We start from the raw sequence: 25245 nt of genomic DNA on the forward strand, positions 1-25245 counted from the left end.
TGCACTGTTGCAACCCTCTTTGTGCCTCTCGCACTGCTGTAGCCTGTTAGCTCTGTGCTACCCGACACTCCTGCACTGTAGCACTATCTGCTGCTTCATCCGCATCCGTTTCTACCGACATCTGCCAGTTCTACTACTCTCCCTTCAGGGTGCTCGTAGTAAGGTATAATCCAAGAGGTTGGGTAGCTCAAGGATCCTGCCCCTCATCGCCTGTAGTCTTCCTGACTACAGCTCGATGTCTCCCCACCTCTTCTCTAGAGGTACATGAACACTCATGGCACAATCGTCATCCTCCTGTACCTCCTTGTCCGCCTTCGTTGGCGCTGCCTTGGAGTCAGACGTCTCTCCCTTGTTCTTCTTCCTCGGACACTGGTTCATATAATGCCCCAGTTCCCCACTGTTGAAGCACTTAACCTTGGAGAGGTCCTTTTTCTTCCTCTTCTCTTGCTTCCCCGCAGATTCTAGAGCTGCATCCTCGTCCTCTTCCTTCTTGATTTAGACTCCTTTGCTGCTACTTCCTGTCTTGCTCAGCCGTCTGATCTCTTCTTGGCGAAGAACAACCCACAATTCTTCCCAATCTGGAAGATTCACCCTTCCCAGTATGCTCTGGACAAATGTCTCCCACTCCTCGGAGATTGCGTTTAGTGCGGTCCTCACCATCAAATCCTGATCCAGCGTGGCCCCTATGGAAGTCAGTTGGTTTCGGATCTCCTTCAATCGACTGAGGAAGTGATCTATTTGCTCCCCCTTCTGCATCTGGTATGACCGCAATTGATTCTCAAGTAACATCTTCCTCTGCACGGAAGTATGCTGGTACAACGCCTTCAAGGTGTCCCACATTTCCTTTGCCGTCTCCTTCTTGGCAATATGTTGGACCACATGATTCTTGACCCCATCAAGGATGATGCATTTCGCCTTAGCCGTTGGCTCCTTGTACTTCTCATTATTAGCTGGGTCAACTGGGATAACCACTATTCTCAAGGCGAAGGCCTTGATGCGATCTCTATCTAGAATGGACAGGATCCTGGCCTTCCAAACCACAAAGTTGGACGCCCCGTCTAGCCTGTCCTGATCCCTCAGTCCATTCATGGCCGTCTCTCTGCTCTTTGTATCAACTCCTCCGAGTCTCTACTTCCCTCTGGAAGTTCTCTTTTCGACTCCCATTGGAAGTTCTCTGCTACACTCCCTATGAGTCTCGATTTCCCTCCTGGAAATCTGCCTGCTAACCATCGAGTTGCACCTCTTTGATCTCCTGTGCACCTGCAACACTGATCCAGATTCCTTGGCTAGAAATCCGCCTTGGTAGCGACTCCATCTAACTTGGTTTTGCCTATTAGGCACTGTTCTGACTCGGCAGCAACAACACCCCACCAGCTTCACTCGCAATTTGTCGACAGCCTGCTATGCCCCAGCAACTGAAGGATTGAGCCTCTAGGCTCTGCGCAATCCGACATTGGCTGAAATGCTCCCCTAGCCAACTGCGTCAACCCTCCTGGTCTTTGTGTGAGGCCTTTTCTGCCCCCCTCAGCCTCTACGTTAGCCTCTGCGTTGGCCTCTGCGTCAACACTCCTGGTCTCTAGCCCGGACTGATGACGCAGTCCCTTTGCGTCAACCCTTCTTTTGTCGCTTTCTGCAAGGAACAACTTCTATCACTCGAGACAACTGTTTCTGCTGCAAATGCTTTGTTTCAGCTCTACTGTGATCTACAACCATGCTTTGATACCATGTTGAAATTTCTAAGTCTATCCGTTAGAAATTTTATTTGTATTCTTCTAGTTTATTTCTGCTACGTGTCAATTACAAACAGGTTATTTAAACATATAAACATCGAAATAAACACAATACAGTCTCAACCATCTATAGATCAATAACTGTTAAATTTTTGGTATGTTCTATGCTAGAGCAATTTAATTTTTAATTTTCCAATATCTTTTCCATATTAGCAATCACATCAGCATTAAAGTAAACTGCAGATAGAAGATAAATATAAATCGCAGAAGACAAGCCAAGACAAGAGGACACAAGATGTGGTGCTAGCTAGGGACAAACCCCACAATGTGGGGAAACCCTTGATCAATTCTTCTTTTATGTTCTTCATAGTTCAACAGGGAAAGTGAGAGAGATAGTACATTTACAATAGAAGTCCATACTTGACTTTTGATATCGCATGAGATCAGTTGAAGACATATTGCTTTAACTGATTCTCTACGGTGACTTCTTCACCTATCTTAGTGTTGCATCTCGTCCATTTGCTGCACCTTACCATGTGGCCCCATCATGCTGTCTCATTCATCATCGTGCTGCCCTTTACTAACATGCCCATGATGCTACATCTTTCATCATCATGATCTGAGACTGTTCATCCTTTGCTGTTCATTGTGATAGGGTTGCTACAGATATGCCATTCTATCACTGCTGTTCATCATTACACCTCCTAGTTACGACTGTACCTCAGAGACATCGCTATGTTGAGATTGTATATTAGGTGATCTTGCTGCTCTCTATCACCCTTGAATGCTGGTCCCTGTACCCAGTTCAGTTCACTTCTTGACTGCAGCTAATATACTCGGAATTTCAGAGAGGATGCTGCGTGTTACATGTCTCCTTTGACTGCGTTTTACATGTCTCCTTTGATTGCGTTTGAGTGTCACCATTGACTGTGTATCAGTGTCACCATTGACTGCGTATGAGTCTTCATAACTGCGTAGGAATATCTCCATCATGAACAACGTAGAAGTCTTCCTGATCTGCATATATGTCTCCATTATGAACAACGTATATGTCTCCCTCATCTGCGTATATGGGAGCCTCCTTGACTGCGTAGATTAGGACCTGTGTATAAGACTTCTGTACAACGTATTAGGGCCTGTGTATAAGGCTTCTGGACAGTGTATTAGGGCTTGCGTATAAGGCTTTTGGACAGTGTATTAGGGCCTGCGTATAAGGCTTCTTGGACAGCGTATTAGGTCTCTGTTTGCTGCATAGATCATCCTCATATGCCTGCGGCTTCCTGCGGTTAGGGCATCACCTTTGGGCCAGCGTATCTTCATTGTGTCTCTCCTTCACCAAAACCCAAAGACGTGGAGAGGAGGAGACCACACATGAAGAGGATATGTATTCCAAATGATTTCAAGTCCTCTATATTTATACTAAAATGTAGATGATGAATAGACACGACTATTGGGCTTCTGAGCCTACATAGGATGCTGGCCGACTTGACAATATGTCTTATAATACAAATAAATTCATAACTCCATGAATACTTATTGGAATCGGATGATCTTTAGATCAATCCTACACCTCTCGATGAGAGGGATCCAATAAAATTATCAGCTGCCATAAATAAGATGACCCACATGGAGTTTGGCCCTAGTTGCCAATTTAACACTCCCTCTCAAGTATGGAGAACTCCATCCGCTGATCCATATGTCTGACTGTACTATCTTGCCATTAGTGCCCTGCACTGCTTAGCTCAGCTCAGCTCTGCTTAGCTTTACTTTGCTCAGCTCAGCTCTGTTGAACCATGAAGAAGAAGAATTGATCGAGAATGTCTCATACCATTCTCCACTGACCCGAAGTCAGTCTCAGAGTGTGTACCACTGGTCCCAGACCAGTCCTCAACCGACCCGAAGTCAGTGTCATAGTAGGTACAACTCCTACCACTGGTCCTAGACCAGTACTCTACTGACTCGAAGTCAGTCTCAGAGTATGTACCACTGGTCCCAGACCAGTCCTCTACTGACCCGAAGTCAGTGTCATAGTAGGTACAACTCCTACCACTGGTCCCAGACCAGTACTCTATTGACTCGAAGTCAGTCTTAGAGTATGTACCACTGGTCCTAGACCAGTCCTCTACTGACCCTAAGTTAGTGTCATAGTAGGTACAACTCCTACCACTGGTCCCAAACCAGCACTCATTGATCCCAGATCAATGAAGGTCATCCTAGCATAGGGAGTACGGTAGATACAATGATGCATCCATTGGTACTACTATGGTTCCTATCCTCATTTCCCTGCTCATTGATCAGATGAGAGGTACTTCCCTTGAGTCCCAGACTGCATGGGTAGGATGCCTTGACAGGAGAACTAATCATCCTGTCCGCAGGAGAGCGAATGATCCTGTCCAGTGGATGCCACGGAAAACTAATCATCCTGGCCCACAGGAGAGCGAATCACCCTGTTTCACAATCGCCATGGAGAACACATCATCCAGGCCTCACAGGAGAACTAATCATCCTGCTACACAATTTCCATGGAGAACACATCATCCAGGCCTTACAGGAGAACTAATCATCCTGCTACACAATTATCATGGAGAACACATCATGCAGACCTCAAAGGAGAACTAATCATCCTGCTACACAAGAGAGCGAATCTTCTTGTCCACAGGAGAGCGAATCATCCTGTCCCACAAGAGAGCAAATCATCTTGTCCACAGGAGAGCGAATCATCCTATCCAGTGCGCACCACCAGGGGAGGGTGAGTCACCCTGTGGTCATATGTTGCTCCAGTAAGAACCACAAGCCCCCAGAGCTCCCAGAGCTCAATGTATAGAACATGCAGGATCCTTTTACAAGGGTCTCTCGACGACTCCAAGTCGTTTGGGAAAATCACAAATTTGATCTTTCCTCAGGGCTTTGACAAAGTGTAGCGACCTATAAATCATCTCAATGTGATGGAGCCTTCTTGCTCATCGACTTACCATATCTCAGATATGTCAGTATCTGATGTCTATCCGCTAGAGCAATCATTGAATACGGGATTCCTCTATAATCGAATCCCACTTCTGGTTGTCACAGAGAATCACAGTGGTATTCATCATGTGTACAATCAGCTCACTTACGAGCTTCTGCAACCATGCAGCTTCACACGAGATCATACTCGTAGCTATGTATTCGATCTCGGTGGTGCTTATGGCAATCGACTTCTGCTTCCTGCTTATCCATGATATCGAAGCAGAACCCAAAGAGAACCAATACTGAGAAGTGCTCTCCACACTGCTTGCTCACTCAGCATTCGAATGATCATGCAGTTTCATATTTCTGGCAGTGTATCTCAATCCATGAGAGATTGTGCCCTGGAGATATCTCAGAAGATTCTTCACACCAATCCAGTGAGGCTCAACCAAATATGAGCTCACCATGCTAACTGCAAAACATATGCCCGGACGGAAGTTGACTAAGAACATCAACGCGAATGAGTTTATTAAACTCTGGTTCGACATCACTATCATATGACTTTTGAAAGTTTATATCCTTGAGGTAGTCATAGGCTTGCAGTTTATCATTCCATATCCGGAATTCAACTCCCTCTTACTTCTGCAAATGAGAGGGTCTGCACCTGTTAGAAATAGGTCGTCCTCATAAGGTGCTGGTATGAGAGGTCTATCATCCACAACTTTCGGATGGTTTGGATCAGTTTCACTCCTAGTGAATCTTAGCTTTATCAGACAGCTATCGATCCTCTCATACTACGCCTGGGGTGTTTTGCTTCAAGCCATAGAGGGCTTTCTTCCACCTGCATATGCAAGATTCCTGATTATCAATCTCAAACCCCTCGGGTTGTTCCACACCTGTGGACCTGCTACATGAATGGAGTGGTCCCCTTGTAATATTTTCCTTCAGTACATCTCAGACATGTACTTTCATGCTCTTTTGAATTTAGGCTTCTTTGTCACCATCTGACTCACAGACCTCCGGTGCTATGTGTCAATGGACATGGTCCCCAGTGGACTTCCTGTAACTTGATACAACCCTGAACTCGAAAGCATCTTTGAAAATTCTATTTTCAAACACGTACCTTTCCATCGCCGAGTGCCACCTAGAAACCTTCGACTTCCATTGCTGAAATGGACACCAGGTTCTTCTTGCGATCAGGTAGTAAAAAGAGATTCTGTAATTGAATCGAGTTACCCTTATTCAATTGAGAGGTGACATCCCCTACACCCTTTTCGGGATAGGTGGCATCGGCTCCAAGTATAATCCCACGATTGTTTCCATCTCTACCAAATTAGAGAGTGCATCTTTCTATCCGATGAAGTGCCTTGAAGCACTACAATCAGGGCCAATATAAGATAATTCTTCTTTATCTTATTAGAAACAACATTTGATTCTTCATACTTGGGGTTCCTTGCTTTCATTGAAGAGTCGACCATTTTCTTGATGACCTGCATTACCTGTCATTCCTTTGAAGATGTCCCTGGAATGATTGTTATCTTCATCAAGAGATGTGTCTCTGCCATTCAGACACTCCTTCGCATAATGGTCGAACTTCTTGCAAGGCATTCACCTTTCCTTCCACCCTTCGATCCGAGCTTCCCAATGAAGTGATCTTTAGGTAGGCCATCAGAAACTTCCACTACGCTATTCTGATAATAATCTTTGCTTCGGCTTCACCCTCGGTGAATTTGAAGAGGGATGAGGAGCCCATTGATCCTTTTGTCTTGTCCCATCTGTCTTTCGAGATTGCTCTTTCACTCTTTCTTGGGCATTGTCTTCACCTCAACTCCAATTCCATGTTAAATTTTAGGTATGTTCTATGCTAGAGCAATTTAATTTTTAATTTTCCAATATCTTTTCCAAATTAGCAATCACATCAGCATTAAAGTAAACTGCAGATAGAACATAAATATAAATCGTAGAAGACAAGCCAAGACAAGAGGACACAAGATGTGGCGCTAGACAGGGACAAAACCCACAATGTGGGGAAACCCTTGATCAATTCTTCTTTTATGTTCTTCATAGTTCAGCAGAGAAAGTGAGAGAGATAGTACATTTACAATAGAAGTCCATACTTGACTTTTGATATCGCATGAGATTAGTTGAAGACATATTGCTTCAACTGATTCTCTAAGGTGACTCCTTCACCTATCTTAGTGCTGCATCTTGTCCATTTGCTGCACCTTACCGTGTAGCACCATCATGCTGTCTCATTCATCATCGTGCTGCCCTTTACTAACATGCCCATGATGTTGCATCTTTCATCATCATGATCTGAGACTGTTCATCCTTTGCTGTTCATTGTGATAGGGTTGCTATATATATGCCATTCTATCACTGCTGTTCATCATTACGCCTCCTAGTTACGACTGTACCTCAGAGACATCTCTATGCCGAGATTGTCTATGAGGTGATCTTGCTGCTCTCTATCACCCTTGAATGTTGGTCCCTGTACCCGAGTTCAGTTCACTTCTTGACTGCGGCTATTATACTCGGAATTTCAGAGAGGAAGCTGCGTGTTACATGTCTCCTTTGATTGCGTTTTACATGTCTCGTTTGACTGCGTTTGAGTGTCACCATTGATTCGTATTAGTGTCACCATTGACTGTGTATGAGTCTTTATAACTGCGTAGGAATATCTCCATCATGAACAACGTATAAGTCTTCCTGATCTGCGTATATGTCTCCATTATGAAGAGCGTATAAGTCTCCCTGATTTACGTATATGGGAGCCTCCTTGACTGCGTAGATTAGGGCCTGCGTATAAGACTTCTGTACAACGTATTAGGACCTGTGTATAAGGCTTCTGGACAGTGTATTAGGGCCTGCATATAAGGCTTCTGGACAGTGTATTAGGGCCTGCGTATAAGGCTTCTTGACAGTGTATTAGGGCTTGCGTATAAGGCTTCTTGGACAGCGTATTAGGTCTCTGTCTGTTGCGTAGATCATCCTCATATGCCTGTGGCTTCCTGCGGTTGGGGCATCACCTTTGGGACAGCGTATCTTCATTGTGTCTCTCCTTCACCAAAACCCAAAGATGTGCAGAGGAGGACACCACACATGAAGAGGATGTGTATTCCAAATGATTTCAAGTCCTCTATATTTATACTGAAATGTAGATGATGAATAGACACGACTATTGGGCTTCTGAGCCTACATAGGATGCTGGCCGACTTGACAGTATGTCTTATAATACAAATAAATTCATAACTCCATGAAAACTTATTGGAATTGGATGATCTTTAGATCAATCCTACACCTCTCAATGAGAGGGATCCAATAAAATTATCAGTTGCCTTAAATAAGATGCCCACATGGAGTTTGGCTCTAGTTGCCAATTTAACAACAACTGAAAGAAATAGCAAACACACAAGTGACACCGTTATTTTTGGACAACTCGTCGCCGGAAAAACCCAACTTGGGAAAACTGGTGCAACAATTCTGAGGGTTATTTATTATACATTATATCCTTGAGTACAACTGGGTGCCAAATTGGCTCACTTGACAGAGAAAAATAACCGACAGTAATACCTCTCTATTCAGAAGCAGATATTCAGAAAATCTGCCCTAGGAAACCCTCTCCAGCACAACTGAGGCATTGCGCCAGCCCTCCTGGCCTCTGCGTCAGCCCTTTGAGACACTGTGTAGCCTCTACGGTCTTCTGTGTCACTCCTGCTGCCCTTTGCGTGGATGACGTGGGCCGTTTGGCCTCTGCGCTGTCTTAGCTAGCCTCTGTGTGCCCTGCTCTGGCTTCTGCGTCTGCCTCTCTACCTCTGCTCTGGTCTCTCGGCACTATCTCTGCCTCTCTGTCCAGTACTCACTGCCCCTTGTTGTAAACTGATCACTGATTCAACTTTTCTTATCAAACCCCGCTCTAGAAAATCGAGTGACTGATCACTTTGGTGTGTTCTTTAATTGACCCTCAAGCCTCCTCTTATACTTTTCCTGTTGGTCCTTCAACGACCGAGATTACATCTCTAATCAACGACTAAGATTAGATTTGGCTTGATCCATGTCTTTTGGAATCTTCTAACCTAGTTTTATATTAAGACCCATTAATATTTTATTTTTCCTAAGTTAAGACTTAGGAACTCCATTAAAAATATTAATTATTTTAATATCTCCCAAACCGAGTAAAATATGCCCAAACCATTTTTGGGTCTTGGAGATCTCATGTGGTTTAGCGTTTCCATCAATTTTCATGGCTAGAGCACATCCGATGCTACCCCAAATCAACAAGGGATAGATGAAGAGCCCTCATAATCAAAATTGGGGTTGGAACTGGGCAACCATAATGTGTTTTATACTCCTCTTCCTCCCTATTTCAGCCTCTATTTCTTTTTGCCTAGCTTTTTCTTCCTAAAACTTCTCAAATTTTTCTATCATCTCCTTCCTAATTTCCCCAATCTTTTTTGCTGGTGCTGCACATGGAACAGTTTGGTCTCTAATACCAACCAAGTGTTGTTTCAGTTTGTGAATGCCCCCTCCACCTCTCTTAATTCTTTTATGACAAAATTTGCAATACATTTGATTATCAATCATCTCAACATATGCCCAAGGAACATCTTTCATTTTAGGAGCCATTTCCTGATATTTGGAATTGGAAATGAAAGAACCACTTATTCAATGGCTCCTAGCAACAGTTTCAGGCAGAGTAGACCACATACTAGATATTCTAGTTATTTGGTATTATTGAGTAGTATCTGCGAATCTGAGCCATCACTTTTGAGGTTGCTATTGGTGAGTAGGTCTGGAGGGATGCAATGATAGAGGAATATAACTCCATAATGAGCAATGGTGTTTAGGATATAGTGTCGAGATCAGAGGGGAAGTCTATGGTCACTTCTTGATGGATCTACAAGATCAAAGATGAAGCAGATGGCCGTATCGAGAAGTATAAAGTGAGGTTCGTCGTGAGAGGGTTCTCCTAGGAGGCAGTATATTATGAGGAGACATTCGCACTCGCCAGATATGCATCTATTCAAGCAGTTATGTCCATTGCTTTAGAGAAGGGGTGAAGGATACATTAGATGGATGTGAAGACTGCTTTCCTCAACAGGGTGATTGGGGAGGAGGTGTATTTTGAGAAGCCTCAGGGTTTTGAGGTGCATGGGAGAGATTCCCATATATGCATGTTGATGAGGGCCTTTTATGGGCTGAAGTAGAGTCTGCGCACATCATATGCCGAGCTCGATGGATATCTTCTTAGTTTGGGCTTCACCAAGAGTGAGGCGGAACCTAACTTGTACTTTGAACTTGTTGAGGGTGAACAACTCATCTTGGTATTTTATGTGGGCGATCTCTTCTTGACAGGATCGAAGAAGCTCATAGGGATGTACAAGGAGGACCTTGCTTTGACATTCAACATGAAGGACATTTTCTTGATTCATTACTTTTTGGGATTGGAGGTGTGGCAACAGCTGGGAGAGATTTTCCTTGGGCAGGGCAAGTATGCAGTGGAGATCTTGAGGAGATTCAGGATGGGGAATTGCAGGCCTATGTCTACACCTATGATCACTAACTTGAAGAAGCTAAGCGTTTCTAAAGGTGGACTAGTGGATCCCACACTATATAGGCAGCTGATAGGTTCCTTGATGTATCTAGTCAACATTAGACTAGATATTTGTTTTGCTGTGGATATAGTCAGCTAGTTCATGGTGGAGCCGAGACAAGTTCATTGGGTGGTAGCGAATCATGTGTGGAGATACCTGTGTGGGACAATAGAATTTGGATTGAGATATGTCAGAGTTGGAGGAATGTAGTTGTAGGGGTACACAAATTCTGATTGGGAAGGGAGTGTAGTGGACAGAAAATCAAGATCTGGATGTTGTTTCAGCTTGGGATTGACTATGATCTCATGGTTCAGCAGGAAGCAATAGTCAATGACACTTAGTTCAACAAAGGTAGAGTACATGGCAACAAGTATGGTGAGTTGTGAGGCAATGCGGCTTTGTAAGATGCTTGCAGGATTATTTGATCTGTAGATGGGGCTAATGGTGATACACTGTGATTATCAGAGTTGCATTAAGCTCTCTGAGAATCCTATGTTTCATGATTGGTACATGCATATATAGATCATATATCATTTCATCAGAGACAGGGTCCAGAGGGGCGTTGTGAGATTGCAGTACATTTCTACAGAGGAGTAGGTGGCAAATGTTCTCACGACGCCTCTAGTAAAGGTAAAGTGTGTGAAGTATCGGGATAAGCAGGGTTTTATGGAGAATCCCTTCCTTGTTAGGAGGGAGTGTTGATGTGAGTAGCATTGGAAATTCTTATACAATTTCTTGGTGTCTTAGCATGTGGAAGACATTATTTGCCTGTTCTAGTGATTTATGTCTTCTTTCCTAAGTTTAACTTGGGAAAAGTACAATAATTAAAGTCGATTATTTATTGTGGACTATTGAGTTATTTTCTAAGGATAAATAATTTAATTATTTAAGTGACTTGGAGATAATCTCAATCGTTCATCTTCAAGATGTTTCTAGAAGGAATCTTCAAGGTGTTTCTAGCAATGTTCCACCAAGAATCTAGGACGGGGAGACGCAGGTGCGAGGAGACGCAGGAGCGGGGACGTGTGGGAGTACCCTCAAATTTTAGGGAAATTTAGGGGGGACGAGGGGACGTCGGGATATATAATTTTTTCTTTTTCTTTTTTCATATATATATATATCTATATCTATATATTTCAAATTCATATTCAATAATGAAAGCATAAATACAATGATACATACATAATTGAATTAAGTAATGAAATACATTGATCCATACTCATCATCCTTACTAATACATACATGATTCATCCATAGACCATGAGATTCAATAGTGGAATACTCTGATCCATATTCATCATTCATTATTCACCATTCTAGAATCTACATTGATTTAAAAATTAAATTCATCATTCTAGAATCTACATTGATTTAAAAATTAAATTCATCATTCATCATTCTAGATCTAAATTGATTTAAAATTAAAATTCATCATTCATCATTGTAGAATCTAATTAGTAGTAAGCAAAATAGACTATAATAGATATTGAAATCTGAAGACTGGAATAGTAAATTGATATAACTAAAACTAAAATACAGTGGAGTGATGAGTCTAAAAGTCACTCTAAAGTACACAGAGGGCTTGGTGCTCTTGATTAAATACTAATTCCATACCCTTGTACATGACAAAATGTAATGGAAACATTGCAATCCATCAAATCCTGAATTCTTGAAAAACTGTTAAATCTGCTGGATTTTGAGTGAGATCTAAAATTCTACTTTCTCCATATGAAATCCAGTGAGGTCGGAACCACTCTCAAACATCTTGAGTCATTTCATGGTAATGTTAAAAATTTAAGTAAAAGTGACAAAGTAAAAGGATGAAAATGAAGGATAAAAGAGAATGTCACTTTTACTTTAAGAATTTAACATTACCATGAATTGCATAGCATTAGTAGGGCAATATGATCAAATACTAGGTTTCTCATGTCATAAATTGTTGTTTACAAGCAGATTTAAGAGGGGACGTATAGCCCATTTTGAGGGGGGACGCCTAGGCGTCCCCCTTTTGGGGAGTCGCATCCCCCACACTGGGGAAACGTCCCCCCTTGTGTCTCCCCATGTCTCCCCAAAAGGGAGACGTGGAGAAACGTTTCCCCAGGCATCCCCCTGCCCGGGTGCGTGGGGTGCGCACACCCGACCCTAGGGGACGCGTCCCCGTGGAACACTGGTTTCTAGAACGAATCTTCAAGATGTTTCTAGATAGGAGATTGAGGTTAGAGATTTGGACTCAATGAAGACTATAAATGGAGGCTAGTGATGGAGGTCAAGACATAATGAAGACACACAACGAAGGCAAAAAGTGTGTGAGCGAGTTATCACAAGAAAGAGCGATTCTTTCTATAGTGCGAGTGGCTCAATGACTAGTGCGCAGAGAAGGAAGAGGTGTGTGTGGGTTTGAGGCTTGAGCGAATCTAGGAGGGCCTAGTTGGAGGAGATTGTAGGGCTGAGTCGCCAAAAGGAGATCGTGTTTGTTTGGGGAAGGTTGAATTGTTGGTGCAATGGTTTTTCCAGTGTGCATTAGTGGCAGGGCACAAATCGAGGTGCTAGACAACGCAGATTTGATTGCTGGAGGCTGATTTCTTCAGAGCAATTTCATCCGGAGATAGATTTCCTTGAGGCCAATTTACCTCAACTGAATTCATTTTGATGGAGCCAAGTTGTAGGTTCCAAATTGTATTTTTCCTTGTATCTCTGTGGGTTGAAAATCCCAGATTTTCTAGATAATGAAATGACAAAGAATTGTTTGTGGGTTAATTAATTTTGCAATGTGTGATTGGTCTCCTTGGTTTATTTCCGCTGTATATTTTTAATTCTAGAAGTTAAAGATACCAATTCTTTTATTTTTCGGTGACTCAGTTATTATTTGGGTAAATAAATAATAAATTCGGGATAAATTAAATTGCCTTGAGAAAATAAATCTAGCTGGTGTCAATTATTATTTGGGTAAATAAATAATAAATTGGCAATAAATTAATTTGCCGTGAGAAAATAAATCTGGTTGATATTAGAAATCTAACATGACCCTTCCTAAGTCCATTTCTTTCACTGTCTAGTAGGAGCATGAAAAGGTAATTATCAAGTCATGAAGAGTATATCATCTAAAAACAAATTTGCAACAAGACTATTTTGGACTGTTGAAAACTTCATATTATGCCCCTTGTTGGAAATGGTGTACCATCAGCAAGAATTGGGGACAATTTCCTTTCATTAGATGATCCTACTCAACTCATGTCTATAGGAAAAGGTGGCTAGGCATCAAGTGAATATCTGAATGGGGGGACGCGGTTGAGCGAGATACCTAGCAATGTGAAAAGATACCAAATATTTGCTAATGAGTTTCAACCCTCTAGAGCAATCTTATCATGCATAAACCAGATTTAAAAATCACTTCATGACAGCAAGAATAACACTCTTCTTTGAGACTAATGTTAAATCACTTAACAATCTAAATGCTAACTTGTGTCCAATTTCCAAGACGTACAAGTGTTGGTTATTACCAAGTCACCAAGAGAATACTAGCAAAAGCCTAAAAATCAAATTTGCAATAAGACTATTTTGGACAGCTGAAAACTTCATATTATGTCCTTTTTTGGAAATGGTTTACCATTTGCAAGAATTGGGTACAATTTTCTTTCAGTAGGGAGGAATTGAAGAGAGCTAGTCATAGCTAACTTAGTCAAAATATATATTTGTATTTTGTATTTTCACGAATAGGTCTCATCTGCCTCAAATTTTTGTTGTAAATGTATCATGGGAGAGTTCGTCAAAGATTATGTTTAACCTACCTCTACATAAAGTCATTCCCCATCTACCAATTTTGCACCTGTATATGTATGATGAAATATATTGTAGAATTTGCACATTTGTGACAATGTGTTTCTTGCTCTTTGCTTGGGTGATTGTTCTCATTGTTTTTTTCACTTGAATACATATCACCCTCTCTTTCTTTTAGTGATTTGTTCGAGGAAGTGCTTGGAGTGTCTTCTCTTAGAGCATCCTAGTTAACTTGATATACAACTATCTTATTAGAAAAGATTATGTAACTGATTGATGCTAATTACATTAATTGGTTAATAACCTTGATCATTTGTAGTTTTTTTTTTATTTGGTGTAAGTTATTAAAACTTTGTTTTGTATTTTGAAAGAATCATGGCTTTTGAAAAGCTGAAAGTTTTAGTTATCCCATCTAGATTTTCAATTTTGAAGAAGTCGTAGACACCTTTCTAGAAATAACTCCAGTCTTAGTCGTTGATTCCTATGTAGTGTGAACCTTAACCATACGCAAATGATATATTTTTTATATAATTTTTTTTTGTAGGGAATAGCTACTCTTAATTTGGATAATATTGAATGCAAATATTCAATTTGCTTGACGTTGTTTTCATTATTGTTGAACAGGGAAATGATTGCTTACATAGCAAATACACTGATTTTTATCCTTAGGTAAGAGCTATTTTCTAGTGCTTTTTATTTTTTTTTCACAGTTTTCTCTTTGTTATAGATGGTTTCATGATTCATCTTATGTTATCACCTTTAGGCTTTTACACATGTTTTCTTTATTTCTGTTCTCATTATAGAATGAGTAATAACCACATGTTTGATAACATCTCTGATTAGGAAATTAATATCTGTGATATACTTCTTATTAGACAGATTGTTTTTGGCTTTTAGATTTTTTTTTTCAAGTTTAGTTCTATTGTTGGGAAGGGAGCAAATGATGGTGATTTCTGAAGTATTGATGCATATAAGCAAATTATGTTGAAACTCACTCTTTTCTGCAAGAGTTGAAGAAGATTGACCAACTGAAGTTTGTTCATAGAATTGACAACCACGCAGCTTAAACCCTAATGGATTGAGCTTGCACCCTAAACTTGATACTTAAGAGGATTGACCTTCAAAATCGACATTCAAATGTTGGAAACACTATATTCCTATGAAGTAGCAAGTAGCACAGGCAAATGAAGAAGGGATCTAACATTAGAATACCTTATGGCATAATGCTATTCGGAAACATAGATTTGCTGTGAGTGCAAACTTCTTTCCAAATTCAATGATAAGACATTAGCAAGTCATATGAAATGATAAGAAGGAATGTCTATAAGAAGAACAAGAAAGGGAAGGGTGATAGAGAATTATGTAAATGCATGTTTAAAATGCTAAGTTAACAATTTTAAAATAGAGAAGCATATTGTCGGGTTTTTTTTAAAGCAAAATACATCCTTTATTTGCATCAGCGAAAGGTACATGCAATGGAACTTATATCCTCCTCAATTCTACTAAAGCAGAAATAAATTCAGAGTATATTATTGCATCTAAAGGCTTGGCGTCTTTAGAAGCAAAAAACCTTTGGCCAACGATTGCATATATACCTTATCACTCCACATAGAACAAAAACAAGACAAATAATTGATCTCATCATCAAAGAGATACTTACAATGGATGTTCCAATGGGTAAATAGAGTATAGATACTCAGTGAATGACAAATGTCAAAGAGAGAGGAGCAAAGCAAACATCTGCAATCACAAGCAAAGCTGATCACTAATGCACACTCTCTTGTAGAAGTACTAAATATTGATCTTGAATGCAGTTTTAGTAATTCCATGCAATATGACAATCCCAGAACATATGCTTTACCATTTCTAAATGATGGAGAACTTGACAGAGACGATCAAGCTGATCACTAATGCACACTCTCTTGTAGAAGTACTAAATATTGATCTTGAATGCAGTTCTAGTAATTCCATGCAATATGACAATCCCAGAACATATGCTTTACCATTTCTAAATGATGGAGAACTTGACAGAGACGATCAAATAAACCACTCTTTGTCTAGTCTTGGAAGGGACCCTATAATGAATAACCAACTACACAAAAACCTGCAGCTTGTAGGACAGTCAAACAAACCACACTATGTAACCAACGAAATCACTTGTTCTCAAGGTTGGAGGAAACCCAACGAGCAGGGAGGATATGAGTTAGCCCATGACGCTAGTATAGATTGGAGTATAACTTCCAAGGGTCATATGGCAACCAAAACTTGACTCCTAGACCCTAAATGACAATATTCTTTTTAAATACATTCCCTTGAAGGACGGGACTAACAAGCTTACAAATGGTAGAGTGATTGAAGGGAAGCAAAACATGCTGCAGGGCTTGTGAGCCCCTTGCTTAGGGCCTTTGGCTTGTAACAAAGGATTTAATTCCACCTAATTATGTATTTTAATAAACCAAAATAAAAGTTTTTATACAACTACACTATCATTATTTATTTGTTTGATGCAATAGCATATTTTTTCTTTCTTTCAACATAATTTAAAAATAGTGAATAACAATAATACCTGGTTCGTGGCTTTGTTTTGGTGCTCCTCATGGGACTACCCTACTGAATGTGCCATCCTACCAACTAGGAACAACCTATCTGGCTTCCTGGCAGAAGGAACCTCCATAGCTTCCTTAGCCCTCCAAGCCCAAGTCTAGAACAACAACTGTAGTGTGTCCAAGTTGTAGGTACCAAACACCTTCTCGATGTCCAACTCTAAAATCCACTGTCTACTATCAAGTTTTCCTTCTCCTCCTCTCGGACCTCCTTCCCAACACTTCTTTGAAACTCTCTGTGGCAAAACGATTTCCACCAAACCGAAAAGTGCCACCCCTACTATGCTCTCTCCCCATACTTGTCTCCCACGTGAATTCCTTAAGTATCCCCCTCATTAGTCCCTCCTAACCCTATTCTTGAGCCCACCCCACCATTATCGCTCCCACCTACCCCATAGTCCCTTAGTAAGTTCTTCGTGTTGAAAAGTGTAACTAGTGTCGGTCTTCATAATTGTATTTGAGTCATGATGTAATGTATTTGTCAAAAGAAAGAAAAAATAATTTTATTATAAAAAGAAATTGACTTATTAAAGCATGAGTTTCATGCTTGGGTCAATGGTTCTTAGGTCAAATCCTCCATTGTAGGCTTCTAGGGTTTATGTCAAGTGTCTTTGTTCATGTCATAATGTAAAATACCCTTCATTGGCTTTGTCAATCAAGAAAGAAATTTATTTTCATGTAAAATAGGTCATTTAAGCCTCCTCCACCAAGTCGGCCTCGATTTGGACGGTCGACCTAATTAGGGAGGGAAAAACCACTATAAAAAAGGGCAACAACTCGACTCATTTGGAACACATCCACAACAAGTTCAATCTGTAGTTGTTCGAGGTAGAAAAAGGGTGTGAAATTCAAGGAAGAGGAAGGAAACCCTAGTGAAGGAGAAGGAAGTCTTTGTCAAGCATAAGAAATCGAATTTTCTCTCTCCTTGTCTCACATGTGCAAAGTAGTTGGGCCGAAATTCTGGAGTAGCTGGGGCCGAAATTCTGATTTGTCATTGGGCTGAAACTCTGATTTGTTACTGGGCTGCAGTTGCTGGACTAGAAGAGACCACTGGAGTTTGCTGGATTGTATTAGAAGGTTGACTTGGTGGAGGAGGAAGGTCTTTTGGTCAGCTCTAAGGTCTTGGTCTATGTCAATTTGATTAGTGGAAGAGTTTGACTAGGTTTTCCCTTAGAAAGGGGTTCTAGCCCTGACTGAGTGCCTACATCTTGTGTCGTTGATCTTCATGTTTTGATTTGATGATTGCTTGATGAAAAGAAGATAAAAGAACATAAAAGATAATAAGAATACAAGAATATCACAAGTAATTATCAACATAAGATCTTTTTGCCTTTCTGATTTTCTAACACCTCTGCTTGTCAAGTCAATCACACACTATTTAATAAATGCAATATAAAATAATATAATTTTTAAAGGTCAGTTCAACTAATTTATTCAGTAGAATTCTTAATTAATTTAGATATTAAATTAATCATAACAAAATTATATTATTTATCAATTATTAATGAAGATTAAGGATTATTCATTTAATTAAACACTAATCAAGATTAACCATTAATCAGGCTTAGGGTTTGTTGATGATACCTAGCACACACACCTAAGTTAGTGTGAGAGAAGTCCTTAACCTCATAAGGTGTGGCTTGGCAACTAGCCTAAGAGATGTGGCTGTCACCTGTTCCCAACTCTCTCCTTTAAAGCTCTCTCCTAGGTAAGCTAAGGGGTGTGGTCCCTAATGAAAAGTTAGATGAAAATGATATGAGTTTCTAGGAGATCCTAAAGTCAATTGGATTACTTCAAGATTATGAGCAAGTTCAACAAGTATGATGAACAATACAAGATATGGAATGAAAGCTATTCTCAATGATCATCAACACATTCAAAATATAAGCATGTAAAACCAGTGCCTTAAAAATTGCTTCAAAATAATAATCAGTTGTTCAGATGAAATAAAACAAGTAGTCATGTAAAACAAATCAATGTTAGATTAAGAAATATGAACTTGCAAGATATAAATTGCAAAGATATGACTTAAGCCAAGATACTTTTGTTGATTTGGGGTAGCATCAGATGTGCTCTAGGCCTCAAATTTTGCAGGGAGGCTTGGACACATGTATTCCAAAGAACCCAGAAAGCGTTTTGGGAAATTCCATCCAAAAATGATTTTTTTTAAATAATTAATATGTTTAATGGAGTTCCTAAGTCTAAACTTAGGAAAATTAAAATATTAATGAGTATTAATCTAATTGTGGGTGTAACTTTTAGAAGATGGAGATCAAGCCAAAATGATCTGAGCCTTTGATTAGGAGTTAATCTATGCCGTTGGTTGTCCAACAGAAAGCTATAAGAAGGGGCTTGAGGGTCATTTGGAAAACACACCAAGAGATCAAGAGATCGATTTTTGAAGTGAGAAGTTCTCAAGAGGAAATTCTGATCAAGCAGATTTCTTGCAGTTGAGGGGTAGGGATAGTTGGGTTGGAGTATCTTGTCTGGGCACCAGAATACTCAACAGAGAGGCACCGGTGGAGGTAACGCAAACCCAAGAAGGACTGACACTGGGCCAAGAGGGCCCACGCAGTGCTTGACGCATAGCCAGAAGGGCCAGCGCAGAGGTAGAGCTGTCATTCGGCAGAAGTCTGTAATTTGCCGAGGAGCAGTTGGGTTAGCCGGGAGGGTTGACGTCAGAACTCCAAGAGGCAAGGAGACCTAACACAGAGCTGACTTATAGCCTTAGAGAGCTCCATGCAGTTACTGCGAAGGGGCAACGCAGTTGTAGCCAGGGATAGTCAGTTCAACTGCCAGATCAACCGGGATTTGTTGGGTGGAGTGAGGTAATCTCAGTAAGTTTTCTGGCAGTGTCTTTTTCTCTGTAACTGGATTGCCGAAAGGGCATCCAGAGTTGTATTCAAAACTATTGCTTAATAATACAAAACCCTCAGATTTGCTGTACCGGTTTTCCCACATTGGGTTTTTCTGAGAACATTTGTCCAAAAATAACGATGTCAATTGTGTTATATTTTCTTTCTTTCTCAGTCTCTTGTTTCTGCATAACATTTAATTAAGTGAAAGATGCAATGTATGTATTGCAATATTTTCCATAGGAAATTGTAGTAATTTGTTTAACGGAATTTAACAAATAGGAGTAATATCATCAGTTGCTACAGTAGGGGTTCTGATTGTGGAATTTTCACATGGTATCAGAGTTGTGGTGAAGCAAGAAGAGCAGAGCTGGTAGATCCAGCGCTGAGCAGAAGAGGGAGTTCGAAAAAGCTGCAAGAGGTAGCTGTTCGAAACCCCAGAGGGTTTGCATAGTTCTTAGTTGGAGGGTTGAAATTTCGAGGTAGTCTCTCTCCGAGTGAGTCGACGGAGAGAAAGACTCCTAGTTCGAATTTTTGCCGGGGCAAAGGGAGTAGTGCAGAAGCCTCAGCGTGAGGAGAGATGGTAGGATGCAATTTTTTCTGCAGGTAGTTTATTGGGCAGAAAATCATCAGAAGAAAGAGAAGAAGCAAGACTGAGGGAATTTCTTCCTCAGAGAATTTCTAGCGAAGGAATTCGAATTCTCTAGAGCTGAGCAACAATAAGGGGCAACAATTTTACTAGCTCCAGCAGGAGTGCGTAGGCTAGCCCAACAACAACAAAGAGGAGAGAAGAGGTCATTTGAATTTCTATTTTTCGGCGAAAATGGAAACCAGTGGCTTGAGGGATTATGATAGGTTGGATGGAGCATCCAACTAGGTCATCTGGAAGGCTAGAATGTCATTCCTTCTAGATGAGCATGCCCTCAAGACATACGTCGATAGCGTGGTGGCTGTCCTTGCGGATTCAGATCCATTGAAGAAGTACGGAGCTGAGATGGAAAATGCCAAGAGGATGGTCCTAGATGGAGTCAAGGATCAACTGGTGTGTCACGTTGCTAGCAGAGGGACTGCTAAAGAGTTGTGGGATGCCTTGGTCACATTATATCAGGGATCTTCTGAGAAGCGAAAGATGTACTTGGAGCAGAAGCTGAGATTTGCTCAGACACAGAAGGGAGAGCATGCGGATCCATTCCTCACGAAGCCGAAGGAAACCCGTGATGAGTTATTTGCTGCGGGGCATACACTTCAAGATTCAAAGTTGGTTAGACTGATCCTCAATTCTGTCTCAGATGAGTGACAAGTCTTTGTCTAGAGTATCCTGGGGAGAGCAACATTGCCGAATTGGGATGAGATGTGGGCAACTCTAAAATAAGAGGAGCTAAGGAGAGACTTAGTCAAGGTCAAACTTGACGGAAGCAACAACAGTAGTGGGTTGAAGCCCAAGGAGGAGGAGGATAATGCAACCCTTGCATCGAAGGGACAACAGGAGCAACGAAGACGTAAGAAGGATGTCTCAAAGATCAAGTGTTTCAGGTGTGGTGAGATGGGTCACTACGCTACACAGTGTCCTCTCAAGAAGAAGGACAAGGATGAGAAACATGATCCGAAGGTTGCGCCCGCGAAGATCGAAGAGGAGTTTGCCATGACAACCGAGATACCTCTAGGAGGGAGGTGGGCTGATTTGGAGCTGTAGTTCGAAAGAGCTACAGATGGGCAGGATCCTTGAGGAGTCCACCTCTTGGATCAATACCTTGCTACAAGAGCCCAGATTAGGAGTAGTAGGATGGACTAGTGTCGGATGGTGCCGAGGAGTGTCGGGGAGATAGTTGCAGTGGCTAGGAGGGCCAGAGTTTGAGCAGCGTAGAGCAAAGTTGACAACAGTGTAGATGGCACATAACAGAGGTCAGCAGCAACGCTGTAGATTCAGAGGGTCAACGCAGAGACATCAACAGTCAGTTCCAACATTCACGTGGTATCATATTGAACACAGTTAGTTCATTAATTTTGGATGTTTTTCTGTTGCTATCAGCGACAGTTTGCAGTGCAGTGGCAGTGCTAGCAACAACACATATGCAACACTTGAGAGGGAGCTGTAGTACAGATGCAATGTTGACAGTGGTAGTGTCAGCAACAACGCAGTAGTTGGTGGAAAACATGTCAGACATCAGTAGTGCAGAGGATGATGCTTCAGAGTCAGAGTAGTATGCAACAGGGTATATTAATAGAGCACATTCCTGCTAAGAGGGAGTGTTGATTTGGGGTAGCATTGGATGTTGTGCTCTATGCCTCAAATTTTGTAGGGAGCACTGGGCACATGTATTCCAAAGAACCCATAAAGCGTTTTGGAAAATTCCACCCAGAAACGATTTTATTAAAATAATTAATATTTTTAATGGAGTTCCTAAGTAAAAACTTAGGAAAATTAAAATTTTAATGGTATTAATCTAATCGTGGGTGTAACTTCTAGAAGAAGACGTAGATTAAGCCAAAACAATCTGAGCCTTTGATTAGGAGTTAATCTAGGCCGTTGGTTGTTCAACAGAAAGATACAAGAAGGGGCTTGAGGGTCATTTGGAAAGCATGCTGAGAGATCAAGAGATCGAATTTCTGAAGTGAGAAGTTCTCAGGAGGAAATTCTGATTGAGGAGATTTCTTGCAGTTGAGGGGTAGGGATAGTTGGGTTGGAGTATCTTCTCCGGGACCCAGAATACTCAAAAGAGAGGTAAAGAAGCACCAGTGGAGGCAGCACAAACCCAAGAAGGACTGTCGCTAGGCCAGGAGGGCCCACGCAGGGCTTGATGTAGAGCCAGAAGGGCCAACGCAGAGGTAGAGCTGTCATCCAGCAGAAGTCCGATATTTGTCGGGGAGCAGCCGGGAGGGTTGACGTCAGAACTCCAGGAGGCAAGGAGACCCAGTGCAAAGCTGATGCAGAGCCTCAGAGAGCTCCACGCAGGCCCATGTAGTTACTGCGAAGGGGCAACACAGTTGTAGCCGGGGATAGTCAGTTCAGTTGCCGGATCAGCCGGGATTTGTCGGGTGGAGTGAGGTAATCTCACTAAGTTTTCTGCCAGTGTCTTTTTCTCTGTAATTGGATTGTCGGAAGGGCATCTAGAGTTGTATTCAGAACTACTGCTTAATAATATAAAACCTTCAGATCTGCGACATCGGTTTTCCTGCATTGGGGCTTTCCAGGGACATTTGTCCAAAAATAACGGTGTCGATTGTGTTATATTTTCTTTCTTGCTCAGTCTCTTGTTTCCGCATAATATTTAATTAAGTGAAGGCTGCAGTGTATGTATTATGATATTTGCCGTAAAAAAGTGCAAGTAATTTGTTTAACAAAATTAACAAATAGGAGTAATATCATTAGTTGTTGCGGTAGGGGTTCCGGTTGTGGAATTTTCACAACTATCATTCATGATTGAAAAACATGTAAAATAACAATTTAAATAACTTACAACATGGAATATGATGAACCAAAGTTTCATTCGCAAAAAAGAAAGATATTGCACTTGCTCAATGAAATACTTCAACAATAATTCAAGTACATAAGATCAAATTGCAAGTAAAATGCTTTAAAAGTAAAGTGAGTTAAAATGATATGCACTTAACTAAGGTTAGATGCAATTATCTTGGTAAGTTTTAGACTAAATGTCTATTCTAGGTGAGAGATTCTCGTTTCAACCTATTACCAAAGGGTAAAGATTAAGGTGATTGCAAGGAAGAGGGGTTGAGGAAGCTCTTGTCTTCATTAATGATACCCTTACCCTAATATTTACAAGCCATGTGTGCCTTCGTTTTTGCAAGGGGACAATGCCACTTTCATAACTGCAAGGTCACACACTTTACCTTACCCCGTACTAGTTGGAAGAACTTTCCAAGAAAATCTTGTTCCTAAGTTTTCTATTCAACCAAGCTTATGCTTGGAGGTGAATTTTAAGAAATGCAAGTTATGCTAATATGCCTAAATGAGATGCATGTAAGTTTTCCCCAAAAGAAATGTTGATTGCAATGCTTCAAAATATGGACAATGAGATAGTGCTCAACATAAATTGCAAAAATGACTTCAATTGGAGAAATAAAATGGAAATTAGCTCACAAGTGTTGCATGTAATTCATCAATTGATTCAAAGTAGACAAGCTAAATGAAATGGGAGAACTAATTTGATTAAGATAAAATTGTTTAAAGTGAAATATAATGATCCAAAATTACCAAAACATGTAAGCATAGGTTGACACAATAATAAAACATATATCCAAATAGTCGTGAAACAATATAACAAGTTGATTGCAAATTAGATAATTCAAAGCTTGCCAACAAAGTAAACTGTTTGCAAATAAATGAAATTGCTCAAGGAACAAGTTGTCAATGTTGAAACATTAGACATGCAAGAACTTGGATAACAAGATTAGAAAATGAAATGTGAAGTGAGGTTGTGTTAATTTCCAATTAAGCATGCAAATGGAAAGAGTAGGAAAACTAGGAGAATGAAATGCAAATTCAATCCACCCACAAAGTCCTCCCTCTAAATGACGAGGAGGGATGCCATGGGTAAAATCCCAAGCTCCCACAAGCAAATTAAATCTTTTATTAATGGTTACAATGAGTAGAAAGCCTCTTCGAAGGCTGCCCAAAAGATGAAGGAGAAATTTACAAAATAGGAGCTAGAGAAGCTAGAGTCTCTTTCCAAACTATGGCAACCACGATGGCCAATGGAATTTTCTCAAAATACGAAAATTACAAGCCCAAAAGGCCATTGGCATAGCTAACTTGCAGCTGCCCTCTAATGCTCAAGACGTACTTGAAATTGATGCTCAAGTGTTTGAGAGGTCCTGTTACCCACGACCTGTAGGTAGTTCATAGGAGAAATTTTTTGTCCTAGATGGTCTTCAGTCGATAGCCAACAACTCCTTGCAGCCACCAGATAGCTCGATGTGGCATTATCTCTGCCACTTGAGTAAGCCATGTGGTCCCTCACCCATTTGTTATGATCTTATGTTTGAAGGTGGGCCTCTTGACCTTGAAGGTATGGCTTTTCATTGGTATAGTTGTGTCATTTTCCTTACTTATCATGAACACTTTTGGGCATGGATTGGTGGGGGATTCGGTGGAAAGAGTGGGGTAGGTCTGTATTCTTGTTTCCTCTGCTTGATTTGGCGGTTGCCCTTGTATCATAGTCCCTTGGGATATCCTTTACCAACCATTAGCTTTAGGGTTGACATCCTGACACCATATACATCACTCTCTTCTGCTCATTCTAGCCCCATTAATCATTTTTCCCATCCGGGTCCACATGTGTCTACTGGGTCCACATAGGGTTAGCCTGCCCTCCCCTTGTCCACACCTTGGGTCGGGCTTGGAACGATGCCTCGGAGGTTGATGTAGCTAAAAGGAAAAGAAAAAAGCATAATTTGGCCACTCTCAACGGGAAATGTACCACAAAATGCAAAAGACGGTCGGGACATACAAATTTAGCATGTGGGAAAAAGCCAAACATGAGCTCTATTGCTTATTTATGGTCATCACCCTGGTTCCTTTGGGCCCTCTCCACATTAAGGAACCCATAATTGTGCCAACCTCTGGTGGGCAATGAAATGCCCCACCTTAAAGAGGGGTACCTACTGCTATATCTTACACATCTTGCTCTCACTCCCTGGAGCCCTCAACAATTATGAAGAAAAATCAATCAAAGGCAAAAGGCATATGAAGAAGGGTGGAAAAACAAAGGTCGAGGTAACT

At 41.0% G+C, this 25245-nt stretch overlaps 1 protein-coding gene across 1 annotated transcript in view; it reads left to right on the top strand.

Moving 5' to 3' along the window:
* The window catches only part of SOS1 (sodium proton exchanger, putative (NHX7) (SOS1)), a 449093-nt gene that overhangs the window by 141536 nt on the left and 282312 nt on the right, over positions 1–25245 (top strand). The window contains exon 11 of the mRNA XM_089371819.1: positions 14672–14716. Coding sequence (XP_089227945.1) covers positions 14672–14716 — 45 coding nt within the window. The remainder of the gene's footprint in view (positions 1–14671; positions 14717–25245) is intronic.

The sequence above is a fragment of the Pinus tabuliformis genome, chromosome 8, assembly GCF_031772625.1.
Source record: "Pinus tabuliformis cultivar Carrire ecotype Pingquan chromosome 8, CPIR1, whole genome shotgun sequence".
NCBI classification, from domain to species: Eukaryota; Viridiplantae; Streptophyta; class Pinopsida; order Pinales; family Pinaceae; genus Pinus; species Pinus tabuliformis.